Raw genomic sequence first — 27,616 nt, 5'->3', positions numbered from 1 at the left:
CCCTCTGTTTCTTTAGCAAGTCCCGCACTGCCTGGGCCCCAGTCCACTCGGAGCATTCCTGCCTCAGTGGCTGAGTGAGAGGTGGCTTTTCACTCCTTTTCATCCAGACCTATGTCAGAAGTTGAAAATGCCCCAAATGTGCATGCATACAATAATGCATGCGTATAATTGTGTATTCAGATTTTCATACACTGCTTATAGGAGAGGGATTTCCCACGTTAAGATTCTTGTTTGTTTTGCAGTTCTGGAGATGATTGGATTTAAGGCCTTTGCACAGAACTGCACCCCTGGCACCATGCCTTCCTCTTTTTTCTTTTAAGTTTTTGGTACAGGGTTTGGCTAAGTAGCTACTTAAATTGCCCAAGTTGGGCTTGAATTTGTGGTCTTCTTTCTTCAGCCTCCAAGAGTACTGAGATTAAAGGCGTTAATAACCCTTGAAGCAGGTTAATTTTAAGAGTCATAAAAATTGTGTAAATGTGGATTTTTCTAAAAAAATATATTGTATTTGCGTTCCAGGTGAGAACTAGTAATGTTAACATATAGTAATGTGTTAGTACTAATTATTAATGAGCTGCCTGTGGTATGCTGGTAAATATTAAGGCGTATTGTGAGAAATTGAACTCCTTTAAAGGGGTACCCTTGTAATTCTGCACAGGCTAAATAGTAAATAAAAAATAATTTGTCCTTCTTCTTTGCTTTCAGCCAGAGGCTAGTTAATGTAATTGCTTACATATACTAGGAAATAGAAATACAATTCTAAGAATACTGTATCTGTATGACAATCTGTAACCACATGGAGTCCTCTTTTTTCTAAGTCTACATCTCATATTTTTACTGAAAAAATAATTTTGCCGCTTTGCCTTTCCCCCCAGATATTGTCAGAAAAATCATACAGAAGAAGTTTGAGCCCTCAGCTGATTACGACAAGGTAATTTTTTGTTGGTGTATTTGTTACTAAAAATAATGAGGAGAAAATTTTGGCTGACTCAAAAATAAATCTTTAAGAAGTGATTGTTTAATCTGTAACTTTAATAGACTTTTTTGACTAAGGATTTGTGTGAAATATTGGAATATGTTGTAGATCCCATTTGAAAGACAACAGAACTTTCAAACGGAGCACTGAGGAAAGCCTTACTTAAAAATTAGCATTTTCCCCCCACAAAATGTTCACTTATTATTTATTTTTTATTTATTTATTTATTTATTTATTTTGGTTCCCACGGATTGAACTCGGGTCCTTGCACTTGCAAGGCAGGCCACCGAACCGCTGAGCTAAATCCCCAGCCCTGTTCACTTACTTTTTAGCTAAGCAATGGAAAGTCTGGAAGTAGAGTTGTTTGAAAAATCCCTGGAACGGTGTGCATGGCCCTGGGAGATGCATGTGGGGAAGAAGCCCATCTAAGCAGGGTCTCTGGAGGGCCTGCTCTCGGCCCCAGGTGAAGGGAGCAGGGAGAAAAGATGGCCCTGCTGCACAGCGGGGGGGGGGACAGGCCCGAGGGTTCAAAGAAGAGAAGAGGGAGAAAGCAGATCCGAAAGTGACACGCAGAGGTACGTGGAAAAAGACAGTTCTGACATTCTAACCGGAAGTGCTTCCAAGGGAGAGACTGTGGTCAGGGCGGGGGAGGGGGGCGGCTGTTTGTACCCGGGCTGGGCGTCATGGGAGCAGAGAGGTTGGTGTGGGACAAGCACCGTGCCCGCGAGTGAGTGGGATATTATGTCCGGAAGCTGTGTAGAACCCTCGTGTGCCTCTGCCCTTTCTCTCCATTCACCTCCATCGCTGACCAGAAGAATGTCTGTTTGATTTTGGTGTGTTATCAGGGTAGGCCGCCCAGGAAACAGACAAATAACTGTTGCATGGAACACAGAGTAAGAAAAGTGAGTTCAGTCTGTTGGTCACGTTCCCGGTCCTCCGCACCCTGTTCTTTCCTCTCCTCCTATGAGGCGGGTATCTAGGGATCGGTAGGCAGAGGTCCAGGTGCGCATTTCTTATGGCCAGCACAACAAACCTGAATGCCAGAGCTCCTGACCAGGGCACTGAACTTCTGCCCAGTGGAGAGTGACCTCAGACGTGGTAGTTAGAACTCGTATTTGGAGATGGCCTCATCGTAGTCTCAATTTGCAATAAAACGATACTCAAGAGAAAAGCGAATATAGATGGCAAAGCGGGACGCCTATCTGAAAGCCATTTCCACCTAGCAGGGAAGACGGTGAGAGATGACGCTAGTGGAGAACTCACAGCCTCCCCAGCGCTGTGGACCGCGTGTTCATTCTTCTGTGCTCTTGGCTTCATTTATATCTTCCCGGAAGTTGCCCGTGTTGGTCTGTATCGCTCGGCAGAATAAAATGACCACTGCCTTTATGTTATCTTTAAACGTAGCTTTCTATTGGCAGATAGTAACCTGAATGCCACCGAGTTCTTCAAAGTCCTCTGTTTGGGAGCACTGGCTGGGAAGTGGGGAAGGGAGGGCAGCCTACTCGGGGTGCTGACAGCTGCGTCATGCAGCTGAGCCTTGAAAAACTGCCAAGCGTCGGCCTCAGATGAGCTCACGGGAAAGGTGAGAGAGCTGAGGTGTCTGTGCACCAGGTCCCAGGAGGTCCTGCTTAGGGCGGCTTGGGAACTGGAGGCAGTCTTCACGCCCAAGTACTTTGGACTTCCAGCAGATGCAGCTAGTCAGTGCCACTCGGCAGTAGTTAGAAGTCTGAGGTGATGTATGAGACCAGGGCATGGGCAGCAGCACCAGCGTCTTCACAGAGGCCCACGCCTTCTCAGCACAGTCAGGAAAGGTCTGTCCAGGTGAGTGTCCTGGGACGGAGTCTTCCTGGCTGCCCTTACACTGGGTCTGAATTTGATTCAGTTATCCATTTCAATTTGGGACCAGAATTGTGGAAGGAATTAAGTTCATGAGCCAAGGCACCTCTGTACTTTGAAGTCTTGGACCCCTTTTCTTCCCAGAATTTTTTTTTTTTGAGACTTTCTCTCTTTCAGTGTATTTTATTAATTGACATTTCTGGAACTCCCATTAGGAGCAATGCATGGTAAGGGTGTCGTAATATACCACAAGAGGCAGTTTGTGAAATGAGGTCATTAGAGTGGGCCTTTATCCACCACGACTGTTGTCCTTCTAAGAAGGGGAAATGAGGACACAAACAGTCACACAGGAGAGACCGTGTGGAGGGACAGTGAGGAGGTGGCCACTGATGAGCCAAGCAGGGAGGCTGCGGAGGAAACCACTGGCCCACACCTTGATCTTGAACTTTCCAGCCCTACAGCAGCCTTACTGTGGAAGCTGCCCAGTCTAGGGTACCTTACTTGGTGGCCAGAGTAGGCAGAGAGAGTGAGCCACGGGAATGCAAGGAACATGCGTCATGCATGCAATTCTGGTGAAGGCTGGTACCAGTCAGGGAGGGAGAAAGTCCTTGTACTTGGGAAATCGGCAAAGGTTCCACAGTGGAGCTAGCATTTCAGCTAGACTTAAAGGCAGGTAGAACAAATGAGAGATGAAGTCTTACCTCCACCCGAAAACGTTGGCCTGAACCACCATGCTGCTTATTTCTTAAAGCACATTCTCAAGCTATTGCATCTTCTCTGTGACAGGAAGAGCCGCCATTGCTTGTCTGCATGTGCAGGGCCTAGGCCGGGACCTTTCCGTCGTTCCTAATCCTCACAAGGACACATCTCCAAGGAGGGAGGGCTGCTGCTGCTATAGTAGGTGCAAGAAAACCCTGCAGGAGGCAGCACCTGCACTTGGATTTGAGTTTGATTGGGGATGGGGATTATGTTGGGCAAGGAGGCTGCATGGAGGAGCCCAGAATAAGAGGGGACAGGTCATAGGATGACAACGAACACCCTGAGAATGGTCAGGCAGCAGGGGGCATGAAGCCAAGGTTAGGTGGTGGAGAACCACACTGAGACATCGGCATTAAAATTGCTGGTATACCACGGGACACTGTGAAGCAAGGGACCGACACCATCCGATCTCGTCATGGAGGTGACGCTGGAAGATGTTCCCCTTGGCTCTCGGACTTTAGGCAGCCCCTGGCTCTCTATTTTATGTAGATTGCATGGTCAGTGTGTGCAACCTTTGTAACTTTTCCTGTACTTCTCCTTCTCATAACTGACCAGTGTACTGAGACCTATAAAGAGTCAGAGGCAAACTCTAGAACTCGACTCTACTCGAAACCCTGTTCCCACGTGCACACTGAAGAGCTGTATCCCTTCTCGTGTCAGTTGTCTGATTCTCTCTGTATGGGGTGGTAATGCTCCTGGCTGTGGTTATTTACTCATGTGCATTTTTCTGTTTTCTTGGTGCATGCTGTCTCTGCCACACACAAACTCCTCAACTGCTTTGACTTCCACAGCCAGAAAATATAGTCTTGGCTCTGAAGGTAAAGTTCATGTCTGCTATCTGTTCCTTGTCTTACACTAGTGAGTGGCGTCCCCTTTGTCAGAACATCCTTTTCTTCCCTGTGTTGGTTTTTAAGTTATTCATTTTATTTTTGTTCCAGCCACCATCTTTAATCCTCCCTTGGCCTCATCCTCAGGGTTATCTATAAAATGCTCCAAGGTCTTGACGCATCAAATCTGCATACTAGTGGACCTTGGCAAGACTTTATTTTAAGCTCTTAAAATGATGCATTCCCATTCCCGAGACTGTGATGTTTAGAAGGGAACATCAGGAAGATTGTGCACCTGATATAAAATTTGTATTTGGAGCTAAAACCAGGGCATTGTGAACATTTCAATATCACCCCTCACCTGGTTTTGGGTTCAGTGTCTCCTGGAGTTCAGAGAGGGGTTACAGTGAGTTACTCTTTCTAAATGATTTAGAAGTAGTGAACAATTTGGAGTGTTTGCTGAGAAATGATAGGAAAATATGGAAGATGTGAGTATCTGGGCTGGTTTCTAATTAAGACCTCTGGTCCTCAAAGAAGCATTAAAATCAGTATATTTATAAAATGGCTCTTCGTGGTCGAGGAAAGGGGCTTATGTATATACATTTATAAAACTGATAAATGCAGCAAAATTTAGCCACTTTCCTCTCATTTTAGCATTTTAACCTTAATATCAAAGTAGATAATATTCAAATGTCATGCACCCGATTTAATACTTGAGCTTTTGCTCAATTACTGTCTATTGAATTCTTACTGTGAGCTGGGCACTTGGCCATTTGTTTTCCCCTTAAATCATGTAGTTTTCTGCCCTGTACAATAAGTTCATGTTGTTAATGAACACTTTCCAGATTGGGGAGCCTGCAGCCTGCTGGGCTGTAACTGATTTCCATTTCAGTGCCATCTTCAAGGCATTGCATTTGGTCCCAGAAATGCTGATGCACCTCAGTCCCTCTGCGCGGTATACAACAGACCAACTAAGAGGCAAAGTGCTGAGGCAAGGAGAGAGACTTCATTCTATAAGCCAGTTACACTAGAAGATGGGTGATTTGTCACAAAGCCCATCTTACTAGGAAGCTGATTTAGGGGTGGTTTGTACAGGTTGGTGGGCATTCACAGACTGGCGGGCATCTTCCCACAGCAGGTGGCCTGGATGATGTCTAGTTGATCCTGGTCCCCCAACCCCAAGATGCTGATCAGCTCTGCACACCTTAAGAACAAAGATCCTTATCTCCTGGGCTTATTTTTGTTAGTGGCTCGCTTGTCTGTGTGCAGTTCCTAACACATATCCCAGTGGACAGGCTGGAGAGGGCAGCTGCCCCAGGCCCTCTTGACTGCCCCAAACTCATGGTAATGAATGAAAACATACTTCACCTGATTACCGGGGAAGACAAACGTGCGATAAAGGCAAACGGAGCCAGACACAAGGTCTTGTCTCGATGCTCGACTTTAGGACCAAGACTTCCTGTGTCCTGTTTTATTTTGCTCAGCCGGACTTCAGCATCCATCGCTATCCAGCTTGTCCATTAGTTGCCAACTCCCAACCTGTAAGTTTCCTCCATTCTTTAGCAGTGTGAGTCCTAGCTTGCAGGAATTTGAGCATCTAGTTCCATTATCCAGTTATATTTATTTTCACTTATCCCCAGAAAAAACCAGCAGGGATAAGGAAAATATATTTAGGTCTGGTGATCATATCTAGGAGTGGTGCTGGCTACTGGGAATGTTGGGCCTGTGTGAGCCATGAGCTGTGGCATCTGTCACATTGCCGAGGAGGTGCCACTGCATGGAAAGTGCCATTTATTCACTCTGTGCCCAGTACTCAGCTAGGCGGTCTCTCTAATCAAACTATCATTTTTACAATGACCCAGCAAGATCCATACTGTTATACCCCGTGGATGGATGCAAAAAGTAAGTGATCTGTGTTTTACTATCTGCTTCAGAAAGTCTGAGCCTTTATTCTAAATTTATACACATTTCAGATTCTTTGGTATCTATGCATTTGTCTGTAATTGAGCCAAATTATTGCTTCAAATTCAAATTGCTTCAAAACTTTAATAACTTCTACTTGTCCTGTCATTCTGGTGTAAAGCACCCCATATATACGTAGTTCATTCATTGTGCAAGTATTCAAGCCCCGATTTATCAAACCATTTGAAAAGACAGACTACCTTTGGGGCTGAAATTATACCATCTGTGGCTTGACCCTATACTTTCTCTCTTCCTGGGATTTGAAAGGAAGACAGTAATCACTTGGTTCCATGTTCTGATAACTCATTTCTCTGTTCCCTCTTTCAAGAAGGAGCTTTGAAATGGGAAAATACAGACACATCCCTTGATTCAACTTGTGATGGCGACTAGGTAAGGTGTACACCACGGCATGTTCTGTGTGACCGTATGCGCTGTTTCTTTTTCCGAACTGCAGGTTGCCTCCTATGAAGTTGGCATCATCATCTGCGCCGTCCTGGGACTGCTCTTCGTTATTCTGATGCCAGTGGTGGGGTACTTCTTCTGTCTGTGCCGCTGCTGTAACAAGTGCGGCGGAGAAATGCACCAGCGACAGAAGCACAGTGGCCCCTTCCGGAGGAAATACTTTGCCCTCTCCCTCTTGGCAATTAGTGTCATCATAAGGCAAGTAGACACTTGAACAACGGCTGATCTTGTTTTAGGGTGACTGTCTCATGTTTTAACTTACACCCATGAGCTTGAAACAAAGCAACAGCAGCAACAAACAGAAAACGGAGAACAGAAGTGTTTGTCCAGGAGGGATGAGGAGCTATGTCTATCGGTGAAAAAAAGCCTAGAAAGGAAGCCGTCCTAACTTACCTGATGAGCCAGCCCTCTGATATTTCCCCCCTGTAGATATCCTGATAGATCTTAGGCTGCTGAAAGCCTCTACCTCCAAGAGGAGCTCCCCCTTCTGAGCTAGATCTTTGGAGGCAGACAGCATGTACGAAGACACGGCCTGTATTCGATAGTCTGCTCCAAAGGAATCTTAACGGATGGGTTCAGTTCTTAACTTTGAAAATCCAAGAATATTATGGACTCTAGTGAGCTTTCTAATAATATCTAAACCCATTTTTCTTAAATTTGTTATTCAGGCCGGGGATTTAGCTCAGCGGTTTGGTGGCCTGCCTTGCAGGCGCAAAGACCCGAGTTCAATCCCCGGTACAAAAAAAAAAAAAAATTAAATTTGTTATTCATCTGCTACCCTTTTCTGAAGTCTAGCATGTACCTCAGAGTTTAGCATGTGCCCACTGGTGTTCCTGCTGCTGCCGGAAGTCTTCCAAACCACAGATCACAAATACACTGCTTTTAACACAAGGCTGATTTGTTGAGTCCAAATTGATTCCCTGGCTGAGGAATGTGTATCCAAGACACTGGTCCCTTCTAGTGATTTTTGGTTATTGCTCCACACTTCCTTGTTTTTTCAACTGTTGTTTCATACAGCAACAGAAGCAAAATGCCTGCTATATGAACAGTTCTAGGTCTGTGGATGCAGGCACAAGGGCTGGTAGTCAGCATCCTCCTTGTGTTTCTCCAAACACTGCTTGCTCAGTAGCTGTGAATATGATTTTTCAATTTTTATTAAGTAAGTGATAATTAGGAATTTAAGGACAAACAGTAAGTTCTAGTTGAAGCTTTAGCTGCAAACCCATGAGGAAAAGTCTGTTAAGTATGGCCATCAATAGGAGTCTGATACCACGCATGGTTTGGGGTGACCACAAACGGAAATACAGTGTACACTCAGATGAATTGATGGGAAATGAGCTCCCATGGAGATGAACTGAAAAACGCAGGCTGCAGACCCTGTGTAGAACACTGTAACTATGATAAAAATAAAAAAGGAAGGAGACACCCGACAGTTGCAAACAGCACACGCTGCAAGGATTAACAAAGAGGCGCACACGGTGGTTATCTCTGAAAAGGAAATTGTGGTCGTTGGCTGGAAGGCAGGGCCTTGCTGCTGCAGCTGGGCTGCTGGTACTCTGGAGTCAGTGCACCAGGCTCCCATGCTCCCCACGGAATTAATTAAACTGGATGTTGCACTGCAGCAACAAAAGCCAGGGCATTGCCCCTTATTCCAGGACAGTGACTATTTAAGCAAAGATGTAATTTTGCTGAAAATTGCACAGTAATAGCCTTTCTGATGTTGATGTGTGAACGGGACCCCATGGACATTTCACTGAACTCCATGCCCTGCTGGTCCACCCCAAGGCTCCTTGTTTGCTCTGTGAGCTTCAGGAGTGCATTGGCCTTCTTCTCCATCTCTTTTCTGTCTCGGATTTTTGCCTCAGTCTGTCGGTCTCTGTCTCTGAACATACTTTAAAGCTGTTTCTTTCCATGAGTTCTGAAAGACGGTGTAGGATCTTATCAATGGGAATTCCAGCCGTCTCTGTCTGCTTTGCGTTTAGGGGACTCGGGGACTCAGTGACCCCTGCAGCTCTGTGGAGAGTTACCGCCTACCATACCAGTGACAGGTACAGCCCAGAGACCTTCAGGCTCAGCAGGATCTCTCGGCATTTCAGGCAAGCCAGAGTCTTACACCCTTCATCCTCCCAAGGGCAAGACCCACTGTGTTGCTCTCTGTCCACAGACTTAGACGCCAAAGACAGGCTCAAGTAGAAAGTGTCACTTGAAAATCTTGCCCTGGGCTTCTTGTTAGAGGAGTTACTTACCAGGTTGGTAATTTTTACCTGATATAAATACATAGGTCGTAATTTCAGGGAAATTGTTTATTGTGTGTAGTTATTCATTCACCAGAATAAACACTTACATATGTAATGATGGGCTTTCTTTCTTTTTTTTTTTGTCATTTAAAAATGCATTTTTATTCTCTTATTATAGTTACAGGGATTTATGGTTGGGATGATAAATACAGGCTTCTACCAGGAACATTCTCATCAACATTTCCTCAGTGTCCCGACGGCCTTCATGAATAATTTCACTGAGGAAAGCTTCCCTGGAACTTGGCTAAGGACGATGCCTGTAACAACCATTTCCAGGTGCTGCTCTGTGTACACAACCCCTCTTCTCTGGCACAAGGACAACATCAGGTTTGCCTCACACAGAGCAAGATCTCTGCAGTGAGACATTTCAACGTCACCAGATCCACACTATAAAGGAGTAAACTGACACTCAGAGAGGGTAAGGGACTTGTCCAGGTTACACAGCTAGGAAGCAGAAAATCTGGGACAAGAATCCAGGTCTCCTGCTAGCTAAGCCAGTGTTCTATTCAACAGCACATAAGGCCCGTGGCAGGGAGGGGGCCTCTGCACGTAGGTAATGCTGTAACAGAAAGCAGCTTTCTAGCTTTCTGGAAATTACTAGAATTTGGCCCTGGAAGGACCCTTAAGAATCATCCAATCCACCATCATGAAGATGGGCAGACTAAGGGCCAGCCAAAGAAACCAACTTGCCAAAAGTTACACAGCTGAGAGTAGAAGAGCAAGACCAGAATGTAGGTCCATCCTAACCCAGGTCCATCAGTCAGCTGGACATGGAGAGCAATGTGAGGGCGCTGCTATAAGGACAGCAAAGCAGTCAGTCCATGGGGTGCTTCCCACTTAGCAGGGCTAGACCTCAGGGAGTTTACAATCTGGCTAGGAAAACAGGCATGTATGTGCAGAGGGAAACAGGACCAGTAACCAAAACATCAGTGCACATAGCAAAAACTGTAACAAGAACTTAAGAGTTGGCAGTGAGCAGCAGGGCAGCTGTGCTGGAAGAATTCCTGAGGGAGGGACAAGGAAAGATGGGACTCAGGCATGAGTAAGAGTCCAACAGAGAGAAAAGAAGAGAAGCGTCAGTTCAGGAAAGACTCGACAATCAAGAGGTCTTGCGGGAGACGATGGCTAAACTAGGTGAAGGTTGGGTCCTGGGCCTTGAAGCCTTCAGTGTCAGGCCATGGCTTTGTAACTCAGGCCTAGGAACTCCAGGTCGTCAAACTTTTGGGGGAGCAGAACCCCTGGAGGTCTCAGAGCTCTTCACAGAATTCCAGGAGCGACTGGAACAATGGGACAATGACCGATCATCGTGACAGGATGATCAGTATCAGAAAACACACCTAGTGCTTTACATCTGCCGGAGAAAACCACAGCCAAAGCATGCGTGTCTTTGAAGGAACACTCCTCAACTCAAACAGGATCGATCCAGCTGCTGCAAATACTCTTATTAGTGGTCTCCTCCTCGGTCTGCCACAATCTCCCATCTTCCACACCTGTCTCTGGAGCCCGGGGTAGCCTAAGAGCCCAGGCACCACTGCTGTTCACAAAATGTGGGGGAGAGCAGACTAAGGAGAGGAAACATCCTGAGACTCTGCTTCTTTTCTGCAGACCGGAGAGAGGCAGTCCTACAACTTGCAGGTCAGAGGCGAAGCCTAAAGAGCAGTGCTTTCCCTGATCCTCAGCTTCCTCGTCTGACATGAAGGTGCTGGAGACAGGAGACCAAACTTTGGATTCCAGACGGGCCCTGCCAGGTCACCTTCACGTGTCCTGGGCTCTGTGGGCAGTGAAAAGGGTGAGGGACTGACCTCTCCCTCCATGGCTGAAGCTCTATGCAGCACAGAAAGAGGACTTGGGTGGAACCAGCTCAACAACCATCAGCTTCAGCAAAGCCCAGTGGGCAGCACGGGATCCTGTCGAGACATTTCTGCGCAGGGTCCTGGCATGGGCACAACGTCCCTGTGGCAGGTGTCAGGGCACCGTTGGGAGCACTCTCGGCCGCTCATCTCCTGGCCTGGAGCTCGCCATGGGCCATCTCGAGCTCCAGGGACCTCCCCTACTTCTCAGTCTTGGAGGATGATAAAGACTTCTGTCCCTAGGTCACCTGTTCAGGAAGTGGCAGCATCCCGGGCCCAGGATATGCGCTTCTATGAGCTGGCAAGGGAACGGAACGCTTGGAGAGTCCATGTGCCGGGTCCCCACTGCCTGAGGGAGCTGGGAGGTCACTAGAAGCCGGATGTAGTAGCCACCAAAATACCGAGAGCAGCTGCTGCGCCATTTTCTGCGGCTCAGCCTCGGGCGCAAGCTGGTACAGCTCAGTCTGCAGGACTGGCCTCTCCTGAGGACTGGTCTCTGCTGGGCAGGAGAGGAGCATCCTCCAGGTCTCCAGGTCCCTCCGGCACTGCAGGGCTCACCCCTGTCTCTATGACAACACACAGCTGGCTCAGTCTGCTTCTCAGCAAGGACTCTTGGTTAGTTTTCATTTCTTGAACACAGTCGGACGGAAACTGCACGCAATTCTCCAGGTTGAAATAGACAAACCAGAGCTGGATCACACCCTGGCAGCCTTCCACAGTGTCTGTTACCCCCAGCAGCACCCGGTGTCTCAGGAGCATTCTGTTGGCAGCTGCCAGCCTTAGGTCCGCGTTAGTGTTGGCCTTCCTCTGGTGCCTCTCAAAGACAAGCACGAGTGTCAGCGTCAGGCTCACTGCGGCCAGGGTCACCAGAAGCACGCCCACCCAGTGGTTGCCCAGGGCAAACAGCTGGCTGGTCGAGTAGATATTGGTCCAAACCACGACACAGCTGTAGAAGACCACAGCGAAGGCCAGCCGCATGGGCCTGGAGTTGTAGATGGTATATCTCCTCACTTGTGGCTCCAACAGGGTGCTCTCAGCCAGGCTCCTGTACTGGTCGGCAGGGAGCTGAATGCCGCAGGCCTGCAGCTGCTCTTCTGCGGTTCCCAGGTCGAAGGAGATGGGTGCACAGGTATTGTCAACTCGGAGGACTGAGAGGACCTGGCCATGGTGCAGCTCTTGTCCCCACCTCGGCGGGCTCCCCCCAGGCAGGGCACTCCAACCAGGGGTGGCGGTGGGCAGCGGGCTGGCTGCCCCGCCAGGGTCCATCTGTGGCTCACAGGCCATGGCAGAGAGCCAGGCGGATTCTACTTCTTCCTGGAGTTGTGGTTCATGCTGGAGTGGCTATCACTACCTCGGCTCCACTCCCAGCCTCCGCGCCAACGCTGCCGGCCGGGGACGCAGGAGGTTGGGGCCTCCCCGCGCAGCCCTCTTTTTTTTTTTAATGAAGCATATGCTCTGTGTTGGATTCCTCTTTTAAGGTTAGACTTCTGTTTGCATTTTATGATTAATTCACTCTGAAGTGACTGCATTATTTGCCTTATGTTTAACATATTAAAATACATAAACAATAAAGGTACAACTTCAAAAATGTACTTGGCTTCTGTTTATATATATAAAGTGAAGGCCACTTTTGTTTTTTTTTTTTTTTGGTTCTGGGGATCGAACTTGGGTCCTTGAGCTGAGCTAAATCCCCAGCCTCTATTTTTTGTTTTATTATTGAGATTTGAACCCATCAAATAAATTTAGATAAGCTTTTTGACTTTTCAGTGTATCAGTGTGAAAATTCTTTCTAAAGATGCATGCCATTTTACATTAATTTGAAAATCATAATTTAGGTTTCAGTGAAATTAAACCAAAGTTGATCACTGTTAGAGGTTATGACAGATTTATAACTAATTTGATTTCACATAGTATACTGAATTTATATATAAAATGTTTTATTATACAAATGGGTCTGAATTGGAGTTGTGTATGAGGATTACTTTTCCTTTAAATTCAGATAAGTTTAAATTTAACCTTAAACTTTTCGGTTAACTGTAGGTATTTTGATAATTTCCTTTTGAAAACCCTACTGGTTTGCAAGTGTCTTAAACATCATTGAGTTGAATAACAGCTAAACATTGTTTTCACAAAATCAGAGCTAGCCAAGAAAATTAAAGCTCTGGGGAAAGAGAACAATTCTATAGTTATGTCACCAAAGTCAGAAGATCAGATCAAAATGGGGGGGGGCAGAGTGTCAACCAAATTAGAAGGCAGAGAGAACAAAAGTTATATTAGTGTCCTTCTCTCTAAGGCTCTGGCTTTACATTGACTTCAACAGAAATCCAATACAATTGTTAAATAATCTTTGATATGATTTTTTAACAATTCTCCCATGAACTCAGCAATTTTAAAATTTAAGTTGGTTTTAAAATGAGTGTTGACTTGGGGCCAGGATTTTAGCTCCGTCGTGCCGCTACCTTCCTCGCAAGTGCAAGATCCTGAATTCGATCCCGGCTACCAAGATAAATAAATAAGTAAAATAAAATTAGCATTGAGTAATTTTCATCCATCCCTTTTTATTTCAAAATTTTAAATCTGTTTTTGTTTGTTTGTTTGTTTGAGAAAGCCACTTTCTCCAAAGTTTTAGAGAGAGCCCCCAGGTGTGGAGGAGAAGGCTTTGCTCGCCTGTGTGCAGTTCACAAGGGCACACTCTTCCTCTGAGCTTTTCCAGAGGCAGCCGTGGAATGCAAGAGTCCTGGGGACCGGGACACAGGCTTGTGTCATCTGTCTGAGCAGCGCTGGAGGTGAAGTTCCACCTCTCGCAGTGGACGCATTCAGCAGATGGGTCTCAGTCCAGAAAGAGCCCGGTTTCCTCTCCTTTGTTTTCCTCTTGTCACCTCTGCACTTTTCAGAATTTCAAAAAGCCCATAAAGAGAGGTAGAGGAAAGGAGACAGAGAGAGAGAGACAGAGAAGAGAGAAAGAGGCTGCACCGCAACATCTTTTGTATGCATCCAAGTCTCTAAGTGCAAAAAGGCAGGCCTGGGATGGTAACGCAGGCGTCGGCAGGAAGCTGGCCATATTCAAGTGCATTTGTATTAGGTATGATCATCAGTTCCTGGCCTGAAGGTCACTGGAGTCTAATAAAAAAAAAAATAGAACTATAGCGTGCCTGAAAATCATGAGAGTTTCTTAATGATAATGAGAGGTCTAGTAACTGTAATTTTAAATTCAAAAATTATCTTTAAAAAATAAGAGATCAGTGAAAGACTGAAAGCTTTTATTTGACTTTCACTGGCTAATTTAATTCAGTAGTAATTTTTAGGAAAAAAATAGCCACACATTTTTTAAAAAGTTTTTTTGCTGTAAAAGTTTTTAAAGTATTTACCAATAGAAGGGCAGGGGATTTGGCTCAGTGGTGCAGTGCCTGCTTCTCAAGTGCAAGGTCCTGAGTTTGATCCCTGGTACCGCAAAAAAAAAAGAAGAAAGAAAAAAAGAAACTAGAGCCTGTATTCTTATCCCTTCTCCACCTTTTGGCTAAGATCAAGTATAGTATTTACTAATAGGTGTACATGTGAGAAACTTGTTTTTCCATAACTAAATGTAGAACTATTAAATATAATGTTAATATGCCATAAAAAATAAAAATTTGTGTCTTCTTCTAAATATTTCAAGAGATTTTGCTCTGCTTTAGCACACAGTTTTGATAGTTTAACATGTTAAGGTCTAGTGAAGGGATATTTACTGAAGTTTTAATCCTTTTTTTTTTTTTTGTACGGAGAATCAAACTCTGGACCTTGTGCTTGCAAGGCAGGTGGCGGAACCACTGAGCTAAATCCCCGGCCCACTTTATTCCTTTTTTATGTTGGGTGAATCTGTGTACTCTCTTATCTTAATAGTTGATGGGTTGTTGTTAAAACACAAAGCCATAAATTTGGCTGGTGGTTTAGCTCAGTGGTGCCACCACCTGCCCCTCAAGTGCAAGGTCCTGAGTTCAATCGCCAGTACAAAAAAAAAAAAAAAAATCATGTGATTAAAAGATTAAAAAACAATAAATTAAACAGTAGTGTTCAAATAAACAACAATAAATAGTATCTTTGTGGGGGCAGTAGAGCACGGTAGGCAAGTGGTCTAACACCGAGCTGTGCCCTCTGCCTAAAAGTACCCTTGCTTTATCCTGTTTTGTTGAAACAAAAGGCTGAAGTTAGAGATGGCAAGTGGAGACGACCAATGGTTCTGCTCAGTACTTTTAAACGGGTAACGTGTCTAAGTGCGGGGCTTTTCCTTGAGAATCCAGATCTTCAGGCGTCTGTGGCCAGGCCGAGGTCCCGGGCTGCTTCGTGGGGGTGCTCAGTGCCAGTGTTGCTGGTGTCTGTGTTTCCAGAGCCACAGAGTGGCCACTCCACCCCACCTTTGCTCTCCCAGCCCCCAGAGACCCATGGGTCCACTTTCCTTTGTGCTTTCTGCCTGCCCCAGCAGGAATTTGCATTTGTTATCCTCAATTCAAATAAAAATTTACATTGTGCTGGAAGTCTGCAGATCAGCTTTGTAAGTTGCTGACCGCTGTTGAAGAACCCCGTGTAGTACTTTTTCCTAAAGATAGTCACCACGTTTACTTTCGTTGAATCCACATGGATTAGCAGAAGCGTGAGTCTTTATAAATAACTAGCGTTGAAATTCAGCATTGTACTGAATGAAATGTTGCGCAGCGATTCATTTTTCTGACTGATGATCATGTGAATCACGGCATTTATTCAGTAAAGGAACAAAGACGGTTTCTGGCTTAGACTCTCCAAACAGGTGATGAATCTGCTAAATGAACTGCATGATGATAGAAGGGTCCATTCCTTCAGCATAGCCTCCTTGAAGGAGGGACAGTCCTCATGGGGGCAAGACTCCGTTATACAGGACTGACACACAGTTTCACCTCTTAAACATAGGTAGAAATAAAGACCAACTAGCGCGTGAAGGGAGAGGTGCCTGGGACCTGAAGCAAGGAGCCCAGAGAGGTTCAGTGGACGAGGACTTCCCAGTGCACTTTGACTTCTGAGGTGACCAGATGGGTCTGGAGCACGAGGAGCGACCGAAATAACTTGAGCAGGTTGGGGAGACAAAGCAAGGCTGCCCAGTGTGACTATCTGGTGTATCCAGGGGCTGTTCCTTCCTGGCCACAATGTAGACTGTTTTGAATTTGCTCCAGTAAATAAAGCTGCAAATGCATTGCTGTTATCCAACTTTTGGTTGTGTGTGTGTGTGTGTGTGTGTGTGTGTGTGTACTCTTCCCACAACTCAGAGCATTGTTTCGGGTTATTTACCCTTATTTGGCACAGGGGTATCATTCAATAACTCATTGGCGTGGTGTAATGTCTGTCTCATAAGTACCTATCCCATTAGGGTGCTAATGGGTGATGAGGCAGTCATTCCAGATGGCACAAAATATTACAAATATTCATTTCCTCTCCATCAGAAGGAACCCCAAACTAAAAGAAAAGCAGAGATTTCATGAACACTCAGTGGCCCCCTCCTTTGCAGCTTGAAGAACTCTTATCCAATGTAAGTTGGATTAGACCCATTTACCTAACTAGATCTAAATGGATCTTTTTGGTTATTAGATGACTGCTGAGGTTCACAAAAAAAAAAAAAAGTCCCTTTCCCAAGCTTGCACAGTGAGGAGAGGAAGCAGAACCCAAATCTGGTGTCTTCTCTTGTATACCAGATTCCCCACAGCTCCTTAGCGATGAGAAAGACTGCTCGCTTCTGTGTGTTTGCTCTGCGGACATTTGTGGGGCCGTTTGGGAACCTAGTGGGCTTTCTGTAACACTGCTGTGGGAAAACAGGTTTTAAGTGAGACGGGAATCACTGCTTCTTGGAGTGCATCAGTACTGGAAGTAGGGTGAATGTCCCCTTTTACCCAGGACTCAGAAGTTTCCTGGGAACACAGGATTTTTCAGTACTAAACTGAAGCTTGATCATTCTGCTTATAAATATATGCATTGACAAAGCCCCCAAAATTGCTTTGCTGAAGTTGCAATGTATTGCTTTTCTGCATTTTTTTCTTAAAATTTGCCTATTGCTTGCAAAACTTGGTTGTAAAAATTATATACACAGCTTCCATTGTATGGTTTCAAAAACAGTTTCGTTGGTTGCTTCTTGTAGGTAAAATAGCCTGTGTTATGCTTAGTCTATGTGCTTCCTTGCTGCCCTCTAGTGGACAAATCCAACAGGCCCATACCACAGTTCTGTACATTTTGTTTATGGAGCCTCAGTGTCTTTTTGTACAGTACACCTTCTTTATATAGTATTGTAATCCTTGCTGATTGTGCTGCTGTACAGTTCAGTGCTGTAGTTTTATGTTGTTATACACTACCACGCTGCATGTGCAAATAAAAGCAAAGTCATCAAGTTAGAATTTCCTTTGACCATGTCTTTGTTCTGAATACTGTGATATACACAGTATTTACAGTTCCTCATTTAGTGATGAATTCATTTAATAACCTAGAACCAGGGACATAACTCAGCCATTAAACAAAGAATCTTCCTGCCTCTGCTGTTTTTGTCCTTTTTTGGGGGTTGCCGGGAATCGAACCCAGGACCTTGACTTTCGAGGCCTGGCCTGTGGCGAAACCACTGAGCTAAATCCCCTGCTGTTTTTGTACTTTATATAAAATGAAATAATACAGTAGGCATTCTATTGTGTGTGACTTCTCCTGTAGCATTTTAATGTGAAAGTAACAGTTTTACTGGACTTAGTAACTTATTTTATCCAAATGAACAGTATAGAAACAGACAATTAGAGAAAACAAGAATACTAGAAGAGGAACGAGGGATTTAGCTCAGTGGTGCCGCCACCTGACTTGTAAACGCAAGGTCCTGAGTTCGATCCCGGCATCTCCCCAAAAAAAGGAATACTAGAAGGCCCTATTGACTTCACCTTTTGTTATTTTTATGTCTACCTTGGGGGGTAGGGGTGTGTAATGTGTGTGCATAGGTGGTGGTGGGCATGTTCACAGGCGGACATCTGGACCCTAGTGGGACCAGATCATGCACGCTGCCTTGTCACCATGGTATCTTTATTCCCCACAATTCCAAGCAGTTTTTTGTTTGTTTGTTTGGGGATTTTTTTTCTGGTACTGGGGATTGAACTCAGAACCTTGTGCTTGTGAGGCAGGCATGGCAGCAGCACTAAATCCCCAGCCCCGTCTCCACAATTCATGGTGAGCACTGTTCATTTATTGGAGTCATTTCGAACAGGATACTTTGTCTTGAATAGGGATTTGTCTTCGGGGAGAGCTGAGTCCTGTTTTGTGTCTCCATGTGGCAGTGAAGTCCCCCGGGGGACCTCAGTGGACAGGCTGCTCCCAGAGAAGACAGGGGCGAAGAAGGTGACCTTTCTGTAGCCTCTTCCTGCTCCTGCCCTCCCGAGAATCGAGAATCATGACTCACATGGTGAATGTTCTCCCTTCTTCTGCAGCATCGGCATCTTGTTTGGCTTTTTGGCCAGCCTCCAAGTGAGGACATGGATCCAAAGGACCCAGAACCTGGCAGACAGCAATTTGAAAGACTTGCGAACGCTCCTGAACCAAACTCCAAAGGTAACGCACGTCAGCCTGAGAGAGCTCGTGGCACTACATACTGTGGGCTTGTCACAGGTTCCCTTGTCTGTCTAGACCCTCCGTGCAACCTTCCAGGAGCCAGGCAAATCCATGTGGATGGTGTTATCTTTTAATGTTGTAGATGAAGAAATAAAGACCCCACCGGTGATCTTCAGGAGTACAGAAGCATAGTTTCCAAATTAGTGTTCTTATTTTGCTTGATTTGATTTTACTAAGGTGTAACAAAACCATTATACATATTATAAAGCTAGTTAATTCCAAGATTCTCATGATTGTTTGGGGAGTCTTTGGAAGCACATATCCTTTCTTTTGGGCAGTGTAAGGAACCCTCATCACTTGTGTATAGTTTCTCTTACAGGGAAACCCGTGACTGTAAACACACCCGTGTTACTGCCTGTATAGGGGTCTCCCATTCCTAGCTTACACACTCATGTTGTGCACAGGGGCTGACTTTGGGTAAGAAGGACAGAAGGGATGAAGGGTCAGTGGTGGGGGAAGGGCCTCTTTTCCTGTATCCCAGGAGCCTGGTCCTGATACCTCTTCAGAACATCCTCTGGGAATGCGGCTGGGCAGGAACGCACCTAAATGTGCGGTGCTTGCAGGTACCAAAGTCAGCAGGGAAAGGCTGCCTCCTGGACTGAGTAGGAAGTCTGCCAGCACCCATGGACTTCCACATACTGGCTGGGTTCTTCCAACTTTATTCTGTCGTTAAAAATATTAGACATTGTGTGCTGCTGTTTTTTTGTTTGTTTGTTTGTTTTAAGTAGTTGGAAATAAAACAGATGCACACATTTTAAAATCCCACGAATAGGGGAGTTAACGTTACAGTTTCATAGCCTGTACACAAAGTGGAAATGTTTGCTTTTCCCAATCTGTGAATAAAAGTTCATCATATTTCTTACTCAGCATTCTAAAGAGGGCAAGGATAAACTTTTTCCCTGCAAAACTTGGACAACAGCGGTGGCTGGTGAAGTCTGGGTTTGCTTTCATCACCTTCAGAGGACAGGAAATGGTTGTGGCTTGGGTGGAAGCTAAGCTGGTTCAACTTACGTGAGGGAGTCTAATAAATCTATAGAAACTGAGCAGAGAATGTGAATGTGTAATTGATAGAATAAATGCAACTGGCCTCAAACAAAATACATTTAGCTTATTCTAGTAATTGTAGAAATGAAAACCAGTGATCTATATTCTCACTGAGAAGGCTGTCAGTAGTTGTTGAAAAATAACTCCCAGTGTTCCAGAGGGAATGGGAGATGGGTCCTCTGAGCCACTGTAGATAGCAGGGTAAGTAGCTCCTTTGGAGGCCAATTGGGAAAGGCCAATAAAACGAACCTGTTGTGCCACACTGCAAATGGTTGCAAATTCTTGGTAGTTCCTTATGTCAAGATGGAGCTGTTTCCCAACCCCGAGAGTTCAGACTGTCTCTGTGGTGTACTTGTGACAAGGACACTGCAGTGGACATGACCTTATGGTAGTTTCAAGTTTTGGCTTTCAGAGGTCTTGCTGTGGCGACTCTTGCTGCTGGTGACTCTGAGGTGACCATGTGAAACCACCCCATCCTGGTCACTTGAAAAATCCAGGGTCATGTGGAGAGGGCAGGCCCCACCTGTCTCCAGCCATGCTGTCCCCAACAAGAAGATCCACATGGCCAGTCCACAGAACCGTGAAACTTAACAAATCACCCCGAGCAACACATTCAGGATAAATAAACTCATATTACGTGAAGTGGTTTTTGGTCAGTAAGCCTGAGTATCAGGAAATAGAAACATTTCTAGAACTTGCCGGGATTTTTTTTTAATGTTCTGATTAACATTGTTTGTTTCATTTCAGATTAATTTTTGCATGTTAAGTCTCATTTTATAATCCTTGTATTGTAGCTTTGGACCTTTCAAGGACAATTTCATGTCTTTTTCTTTTCCAGCAAATTGACTATATATTGGCTCAGTTCAATACCACCAAGGACAAAGGATTCTCTGATCTGGACAGTGAGTACCATTTAAAATTGGCCTAAATTTTGTTTGATTTTGCTTTGGCTCTAAATTTACTGTGACTGCCTCCCATCCACTGTGGACTAAGAAGTAAGTAAAGATAGGGGAAACAGAAAAACGATTCCCTGGCATTATTGACAGTTTGCAATAATAATAATAATAATCTGTTACTGGATGATTAAAATCTGGCATTTACTGAAAGCTTTTGTTTCACGAGCATGAGGAGTTTTTCCTTGGTATTGTACATTTATTGACCAGACTTTACTTTCTTGGGTCACAAGTACTGTTCCCCGTTCATTGTGTGGGAGCGAAAACATGTCCCTCCCAGTTGCCCTGTCAAAGTGGGCTTCAGAAATAAAAAAGGGACAGTGCTGGTCCCTCGCTGCCACAAGAGTCAGGCACAGCTTGGCTCAGTGGCGCTGTCTGGAGACACGTTTGGTTGGTAGTCGCGGTACTGTGTCTGTTGGCAGAGGTTGGGGAATCTGCCCAGCACCCTAGAGTGCACACGACAGTGGTTCCCTCCCAGTTGCCCTGTCAAAGTGGGCTTCAGAAATAAAAAAGGGACAGTGCTGGTCCCTCGGTGCCACAAGAGTCAAGCACAGGTTGGCTCAGTGACGCTGTCTGGAGACACGTTCGGTTGGTAGTCGCGGTACTGTGTCTGTTGGCAGAGGTTGGGGAATCTGCCCAGCACCCTAGAATGCACGACAGTGCCCCACGTGTCAGCAATGCCACCATGGAGAACCCTGGTCTAGCTGGAGAGGCAGGGACAAGTGCAGCTGACCACGCTCGAGATGATAAACCCTGCATTCTCAGCACAAATAGTCCATGGGTCCATGGTGAGGTGACGGGTGTTTTTTCTCTGGGGCGCACTGATGTGAGGACTTGAAGCATGCGACAAAACCACCACACTACGGTCAACACCCGAGCAGGGTCCACGTTGCCAAATGGATTTCCAGGGCAGGAGGAGGGAGTGGAACGTGGAGAAGTCGTAAGAGGCTCGCACTCACCCAACCTCCTGTTTCTTTGAACCCAGATATTAATAAACTGCTTGGAGGCAAGATCCACGACCGACTAAGACCTAAAGTGATCCCTGTTCTTGATGAGATCAAAGCCATGGTGACAGGTAAGATGGTGGGTCCATCCTGGAGAGCAACTGAGGGTCACTCTCTCTGTCCTGGATTTTTCCACAGTTAGCAGGGGTGAGAGCTGAAGTCTGTCACACAAACAGACCAGATAAACACACACAGTGATGCAGTAGTTTGCTTGTTTGTCTAAAGCTTGTACCAAAGCCATTATGTTGATGGCCTAAAAGTGATTTGAAATGATAGTGCCAGAATTGTTTTTGTAAATAGAGTTTTATTGGAACACAACCATGGACTTTTGCCTAGGTACCGTCTATCACTGCTTCTGAGCTATGATGGCAGAAATGGGTTGCTGTAACAGAGACTATATGACTACCCTACAAGCCTAGAATGTTTACTACCTGCACTTCTAACGAAAACATGTCAGACCTCTGATATAGAAGATAAGTAGGCTATAGAATTTTTGAAATGGTTGTGGCTTGGGTGGAAGCTAAGCTGGTTCAACTTACGTGAGGGAGTCTAATAAATCTATAGAAACTGAGCAGAGAATGTGAATGTGTAATTGATAGAATAAATGCAACTGGCCTCAAACAAAATACATTTAGCTTATTCTAGTAATTGTAGAAATGAAAACCAGTGATCTATATTCTCACTGAGAAGGCTGTCAGTAGTTGTTGAAAAATAACTCCCAGTGTTCCAGAGGGAATGGGAGATGGGTCCTCTGAGCCACTGTAGATAGCAGGGTAAGTAGCTCCTTTGGAGGCCAATTGGGAAAGGCCAATAAAACGAACCTGTTGTGCCACACTGCAAATGGTTGCAAATTCTTGGTAGTTCCTTATGTCAAGATGGAGCTGTTTCCCAACCCTGAGAGTTCAGACTGTCTCTGTGGTGTACTTGTGACAAGGACACTGCAGTGGACATGACCTTATGGTAGTTTCAAGTTTTGGCTTTCAGAGGTCTTGCTGTGGCGACTCTTGCTGCTGGTGACTCTGAGGTGACCATGTGAAACCACCCCATCCTGGTCACTTGAAAAATCCAGGGTCATGTGGAGAGGGCAGGCCCCACCTGTCTCCAGCCATGCTGTCCCCAACAAGAAGATCCACATGGCCAGTCCACAGAACCGTGAAACTTAACAAATCACCCCGAGCAACACATTCAGGATAAATAAACTCATATTACGTGAAGTGGTTTTTGGTCAGTAAGCCTGAGTATCAGGAAATAGAAACATTTCTAGAACTTGCCGGGATTTTTTTTTAATGTTCTGATTAACATTGTTTGTTTCATTTCAGATTAATTTTTGCATGTTAAGTCTCATTTTATAATCCTTGTATTGTAGCTTTGGACCTTTCAAGGACAGTTTCATGTCTTTTTCTTTTCCAGCAAATTGACTATATATTGGCTCAGTTCAATACCACCAAGGACAAAGGATTCTCTGATCTGGACAGTGAGTACCATTTAAAATTGGCCTAAATTTTGTTTGATTTTGCTTTGGCTCTAAATTTACTGTGACTGCCTCCCATCCACTGTGGACTAAGAAGTAAGTAAAGATAGGGGAAACAGAAAAACGATTCCCTGGCATTATTGACAGTTTGCAATAATAATAATAATAATCTGTTACTGGATGATTAAAATCTGGCATTTACTGAAAGCTTTTGTTTCACGAGCATGAGGAGTTTTTCCTTGGTATTGTACATTTATTGACCAGACTTTACTTTCTTGGGTCACAAATACTGTTCCCCATTCATTGTGTGGGAGCGAAAACATGTCCCTCCCAGTTGCCCTGTCAAAGTGGGCTTCAGAAATAAAAAAGGGACAGTGCTGGTCCCTCGGTGCCACAAGAGTCAAGCACAGGTTGGCTCAGTGACGCTGTCTGGAGACACGTTCGGTTGGTAGTCGCGGTACTGTGTCTGTTGGCAGAGGTTGGGGAATCTGCCCAGCACCCTAGAATGCACGACAGTGCCCCACGTGTCAGCAATGCCACCATGGAGAACCCTGGTCTAGCTGGAGAGGCAGGGACAAGTGCAGCTGACCACGCTCGAGATGATAAACCCTGCATTCTCAGCACAAATAGTCCATGGGTCCATGGTGAGGTGACGGGTGTTTTTTCTCTGGGGCGCACTGATGTGAGGACTTGAAGCATGCGACAAAACCACCACACTACGGTCAACACCCGAGCAGGGTCCACGTTGCCAAATGGATTTCCAGGGCAGGAGGAGGGAGTGGAACGTGGAGAAGTCGTAAGAGGCTCGCACTCACCCAACCTCCTGTTTCTTTGAACCCAGATATTAATAAACTGCTTGGAGGCAAGATCCACGACCGACTAAGACCTAAAGTGATCCCTGTTCTTGATGAGATCAAAGCCATGGTGACAGGTAAGATGGTGGGTCCATCCTGGAGAGCAACTGAGGGTCACTCTCTCTGTCCTGGATTTTTCCACAGTTAGCAGGGGTGAGAGCTGAAGTCTGTCACACAAACAGACCAGATAAACACACACAGTGATGCAGTAGTTTGCTTGTTTGTCTAAAGCTTGTACCAAAGCCATTATGTTGATGGCCTAAAAGTGATTTGAAATGATAGTGCCAGAATTGTTTTTGTAAATAGAGTTTTATTGGAACACAACCATGGACTTTTGCCTAGGTACCGTCTATCACTCTTCTGAGCTATGATGGCAGAAATGGGTTGCTGTAACAGAGACCATATGACTACCCTACAAGCCTAGAATGTTTACTACCTGCACTTCTAACGAAAACATGCCAGACCTCTGATATAGAAGATAAGTAGGCTATAGAATTTCAGGTTTTTTTGAGGCGTATTGGTTTCTTTTTCCTTTCCCTTTTGGCAGAATAACCTTTAGAAGCAAGAAATATGTATATATCTTAAGCTCCACTCTGAGAAGTGGTATAAGTGAGCAGATGCACTTTTAATAACAAACATATTCCATTTTTTCCCTTTTCTCATTTTTTCTCTTCTTTCCTTCCACCAAATAAAGTTAATTTTTAAAAATTCTATTAACTCAAACATAAAAAAGAATAATAAACATATCGTACTGCAATGAAAGAGACCTCAGGGACATAGAATATTCCAATCTTCCTAATATTGAGAGAAGTTTCCGTGCTGGGTACTGGATGGGAGGACATATTCATCGCTGTAAAACATTTGGCCCATATGCCTTAAGCTTTTGTGAGCTAGTATTTCTGAGAAAAAGGGCATAAAGGGTGGGACTGTGTGGAGCTGTACGGTTGTGCCTGTGCCTTTTGGCATTTGTTAGGGTTCACCAATCCAGGAAAATGTGCCAAAACAAGAGGGTGTGTGGGACAGGCTAGAGTTGGTAGCATTGGCCTTCAGTTTGGAAGGGTCGCTCCTGCCCTTCTCCTTGACACTGCAGAGGGCCGGAGTAGCTGACAGTGGGTTCCTTGATGCCAATGCCTTAGATTCTCCAGAGTCTGTTCTCTTTGTCTCCAGCCACTTCCTTCCCAGGCCAGCAAACAGACCCAGAGAACGGAGGTGACCTCAAAAACCCAGGTCTCCTGCCTTCCTGTCTTTGCTTTTCTCATGCACGCACTTCCTCTCTCCCTCCTCCTTTTTCTCTTACTGTCTCTGTTTTCCTTCCTTCCCTTCCTTCTTTCTCTGCCTGTCATTTCATTCTTCCTTCTGTCTTGGAGGACCCATCTTTAGTGTTGCTTCCTTCCTCATATAAAGACACCGGTCCTGTCCCATTAGAGTCCCACACTTACAGTTGTATTTAACCTAAAGACTTTTTCTCTGAATAGAGTCATGTTGGGGGTTAGGACATCGGCATGGCCACCTGAGGGCCACTTGGTCCGTAGCAGTTGGGCAGCTGGGAGGTGGAGGAGTTGGGACTCAGACCTGTGTGACGAAGCCTCAGTCCCCAGGGAGCGTCCGGATGCCGGGTGTTGCTGATCCTTGGGGGGACGAATTGGAAATCTGGGTTCAAGATGTAGCTGGGGGGTGATGCCGGGCGTCCTTGCACCCCAGGCCCCTCGTGTGTCAGTGCCTTTGGAGGGTGGGTCTTCCAAGATCTCCTCCAGCTCCAGAATCCCTCGAGGGTACCTTGCCTGGTGTGTGTGTGTTTACTTTTGCCCGATGTCCCAGCAATTTTTAGCATTTGAATTTTAGTGCTCCCTGGATGAAAGATGATTAGAGTGGACTGTATTTTTCCCCATCAGTGCCTCCTGTATTAAAATTCTACTTTTTTTTTAAGCCAGCCTGAGTGAGTCAAAGTTTTTTAAGCTCCAGTTGCTGCCAGAGCTTCTTAAAATGTGCTTCATAAACTACTCAAGCAAATTTTTTTTGCTAAAACTTCTGCGCAGCCTATGTGTTTTGGGGCCCTTGGAGAAAGCAGAAACATGCAGTTCCTTTGTGCAAATCATATTTAGGTTGCAGGTCAGGACCTAGAAAGGAAACAAGGAGCAGTGGGTTGGTGAAATGTTAATTAACTGAAATTAAAAATCTGAAAGGTCATTTCCACCCCCGTCAGACACCTAATTTATATCATCTTGGTAGGTCTCAAATGACCCCCGTAGTTACAACCCACTCAATATTTTGTAGGCATAAAGTGCTTTGAGGCTTTTGGAAAATGTATTTTTATAATTACCTCCGAGCCTTTCCTGGGGCGGGTCGTAATATTACCCGTGCCCCAGAAGGTCTAGAGATGACGATTAAACATACACAGTTCCTGGGCCATCAATTTATTTTATCGTCACTTCTTTCTTTCTTGTACTAAAATCTGTCGTGAAGTCAGAGTGAAAAGGGCTATGAGAGGTAAACCCCAGAACATTGAAGCATGGGTGTAGCATGAGAAGTGTATCTTAGCACGAGCTGTTTTGCATTTCGCTTCATGTCTCTGGTTGCACCCGTAGTCTTTGTTTTTTATTTTACTGTGTTGTATACTGACTGACTCTACGTGTGCTGGTTACCAGGCCTTTGTCAATGACGCAAGGAGGCAGATGGGAGGGACGAAAGCTGACACTCAGGGGACTCTTTGACAATCTTTTTCTTTTCTTCTTTCTTTCTTTTTTTGGGCGGGGGGGTACTTAAAGCCATACACTTCACACTGAGCTACATCCCCAGCTCTTTTTTCATTTTTTATTTTAACATAAGTTCTTACTAAGGCACTAAATTCCCTAGGCTGGGCTCACACTTGGAATCCTTTTCCCTCAGCCTCCCAGAATGCTGGGATTAGGTGGGACAATTTGAGACCAAGGATAACAGACAGCCCAATTCTGGAAGCCTCCTAGGTCTCAGGGTAAATCCGCAAAGCTGGTTGCAGTGTGGAACAAGACTAGTTAACTGTCCTGACAGCTCAGCCCTCCAAACCTGTCAGCACACTGCCTAGGATCACAGACTCCTGGCGTCTGGGACAGGACCCAGCCGGCTCCGTAACATGCAGATGGGGAAACCGAGGTCTCTAGAGATGACACAGTCTGCCAAAGATGCCGTAACAAAGTCACAGAACTTTGATGAGACCTGAGGCCACTTTCAGCAGGATTCCACGGCACTGTGATGTACGTGTGTGTGTGTGTACAGTTTTAACACCCAAGTCTTACGTGGATGCCAGGAAAGCGACAACCAGTTTTTAAAAGCATTCCCATTTTCCTTGCAACCCTAAATGGCCGTCCGGTGCTGTCATCTGTTTTGTTCTCCAAATTGTTGTCCTGCAGAATCTGGATTCTGAATCTCATAGAGGTTCAAGACTTGTTGCTTACCACTCTGCCATTTTTTTCCCCGGCCCCCTCTCATCTGCTTTGTGAGCCACAGAGGAAAAACTGTGACCAGGAAGACTGACTGCTGGGAAAACAATATCCTCCAGCTTAAATTTCATGTCTTTCATAGATGGGGCTTTAAGCCACTATGGAGATGAATTGTAACTCTATCTCCCTAGCCTCAGATGTGGACTCCGCCCCCACCAGAAATCAGGCAGCAACATTATTCAGCTGTCTTACTACAAATAGTATCCTGGGTTGTGG

The 27,616-nt window shown here is 45.4% G+C and overlaps 2 protein-coding genes across 9 annotated transcripts in view; one reads left to right on the top strand and one right to left on the bottom strand.

Annotated features, from left to right (window-relative positions):
* Prom1 (prominin 1) overlaps nucleotides 1-27,616 on the top strand; it is a 101,905-nt gene that overhangs the window by 34,696 nt on the left and 39,593 nt on the right. For 5 of the 8 annotated variants that reach the window (XM_010641879.3, XM_010641878.3, XM_010641874.3 and 2 more), the window contains exons 3-9: nucleotides 873-928; nucleotides 4,360-4,386; nucleotides 6,812-7,017; nucleotides 8,802-8,915; nucleotides 18,418-18,538; nucleotides 20,481-20,544; nucleotides 21,581-21,670. In XM_010641879.3, coding sequence (XP_010640181.1) covers nucleotides 873-928; nucleotides 4,360-4,386; nucleotides 6,812-7,017; nucleotides 8,802-8,915; nucleotides 18,418-18,538; nucleotides 20,481-20,544; nucleotides 21,581-21,670 — 678 coding nt within the window. The remainder of the gene's footprint in view (nucleotides 1-872; nucleotides 929-4,359; nucleotides 4,387-6,811; nucleotides 7,018-8,801; nucleotides 8,916-18,417; nucleotides 18,539-20,480; nucleotides 20,545-21,580; nucleotides 21,671-27,616) is intronic. The other 3 variants (XM_010641873.3, XM_010641875.3, XM_010641876.3) reach the window with 3 other exon arrangements.
* Nucleotides 11,167-12,382, bottom strand: LOC104874688 (transmembrane protein 268-like). Its single transcript, XM_033758845.1, is given in 3 exon segments — nucleotides 11,167-11,363; nucleotides 11,365-11,463; nucleotides 11,465-12,382. Coding segments are annotated over 3 exon segments (1,038 nt in total). The 5' UTR covers nucleotides 12,251-12,382; the 3' UTR covers nucleotides 11,167-11,210.

The sequence above is a fragment of the Fukomys damarensis genome, unplaced genomic scaffold, assembly GCF_012274545.1.
Source record: "Fukomys damarensis isolate Sample0158 unplaced genomic scaffold, DMR_v1.0_HiC HiC_scaffold_35, whole genome shotgun sequence".
In the NCBI taxonomy this organism is placed as follows: Eukaryota; Metazoa; Chordata; class Mammalia; order Rodentia; family Bathyergidae; genus Fukomys; species Fukomys damarensis.
The sequence above is the reverse complement of the archived record's forward strand: the minus strand, read 5'-3'. Positions and strand labels throughout refer to the sequence as shown.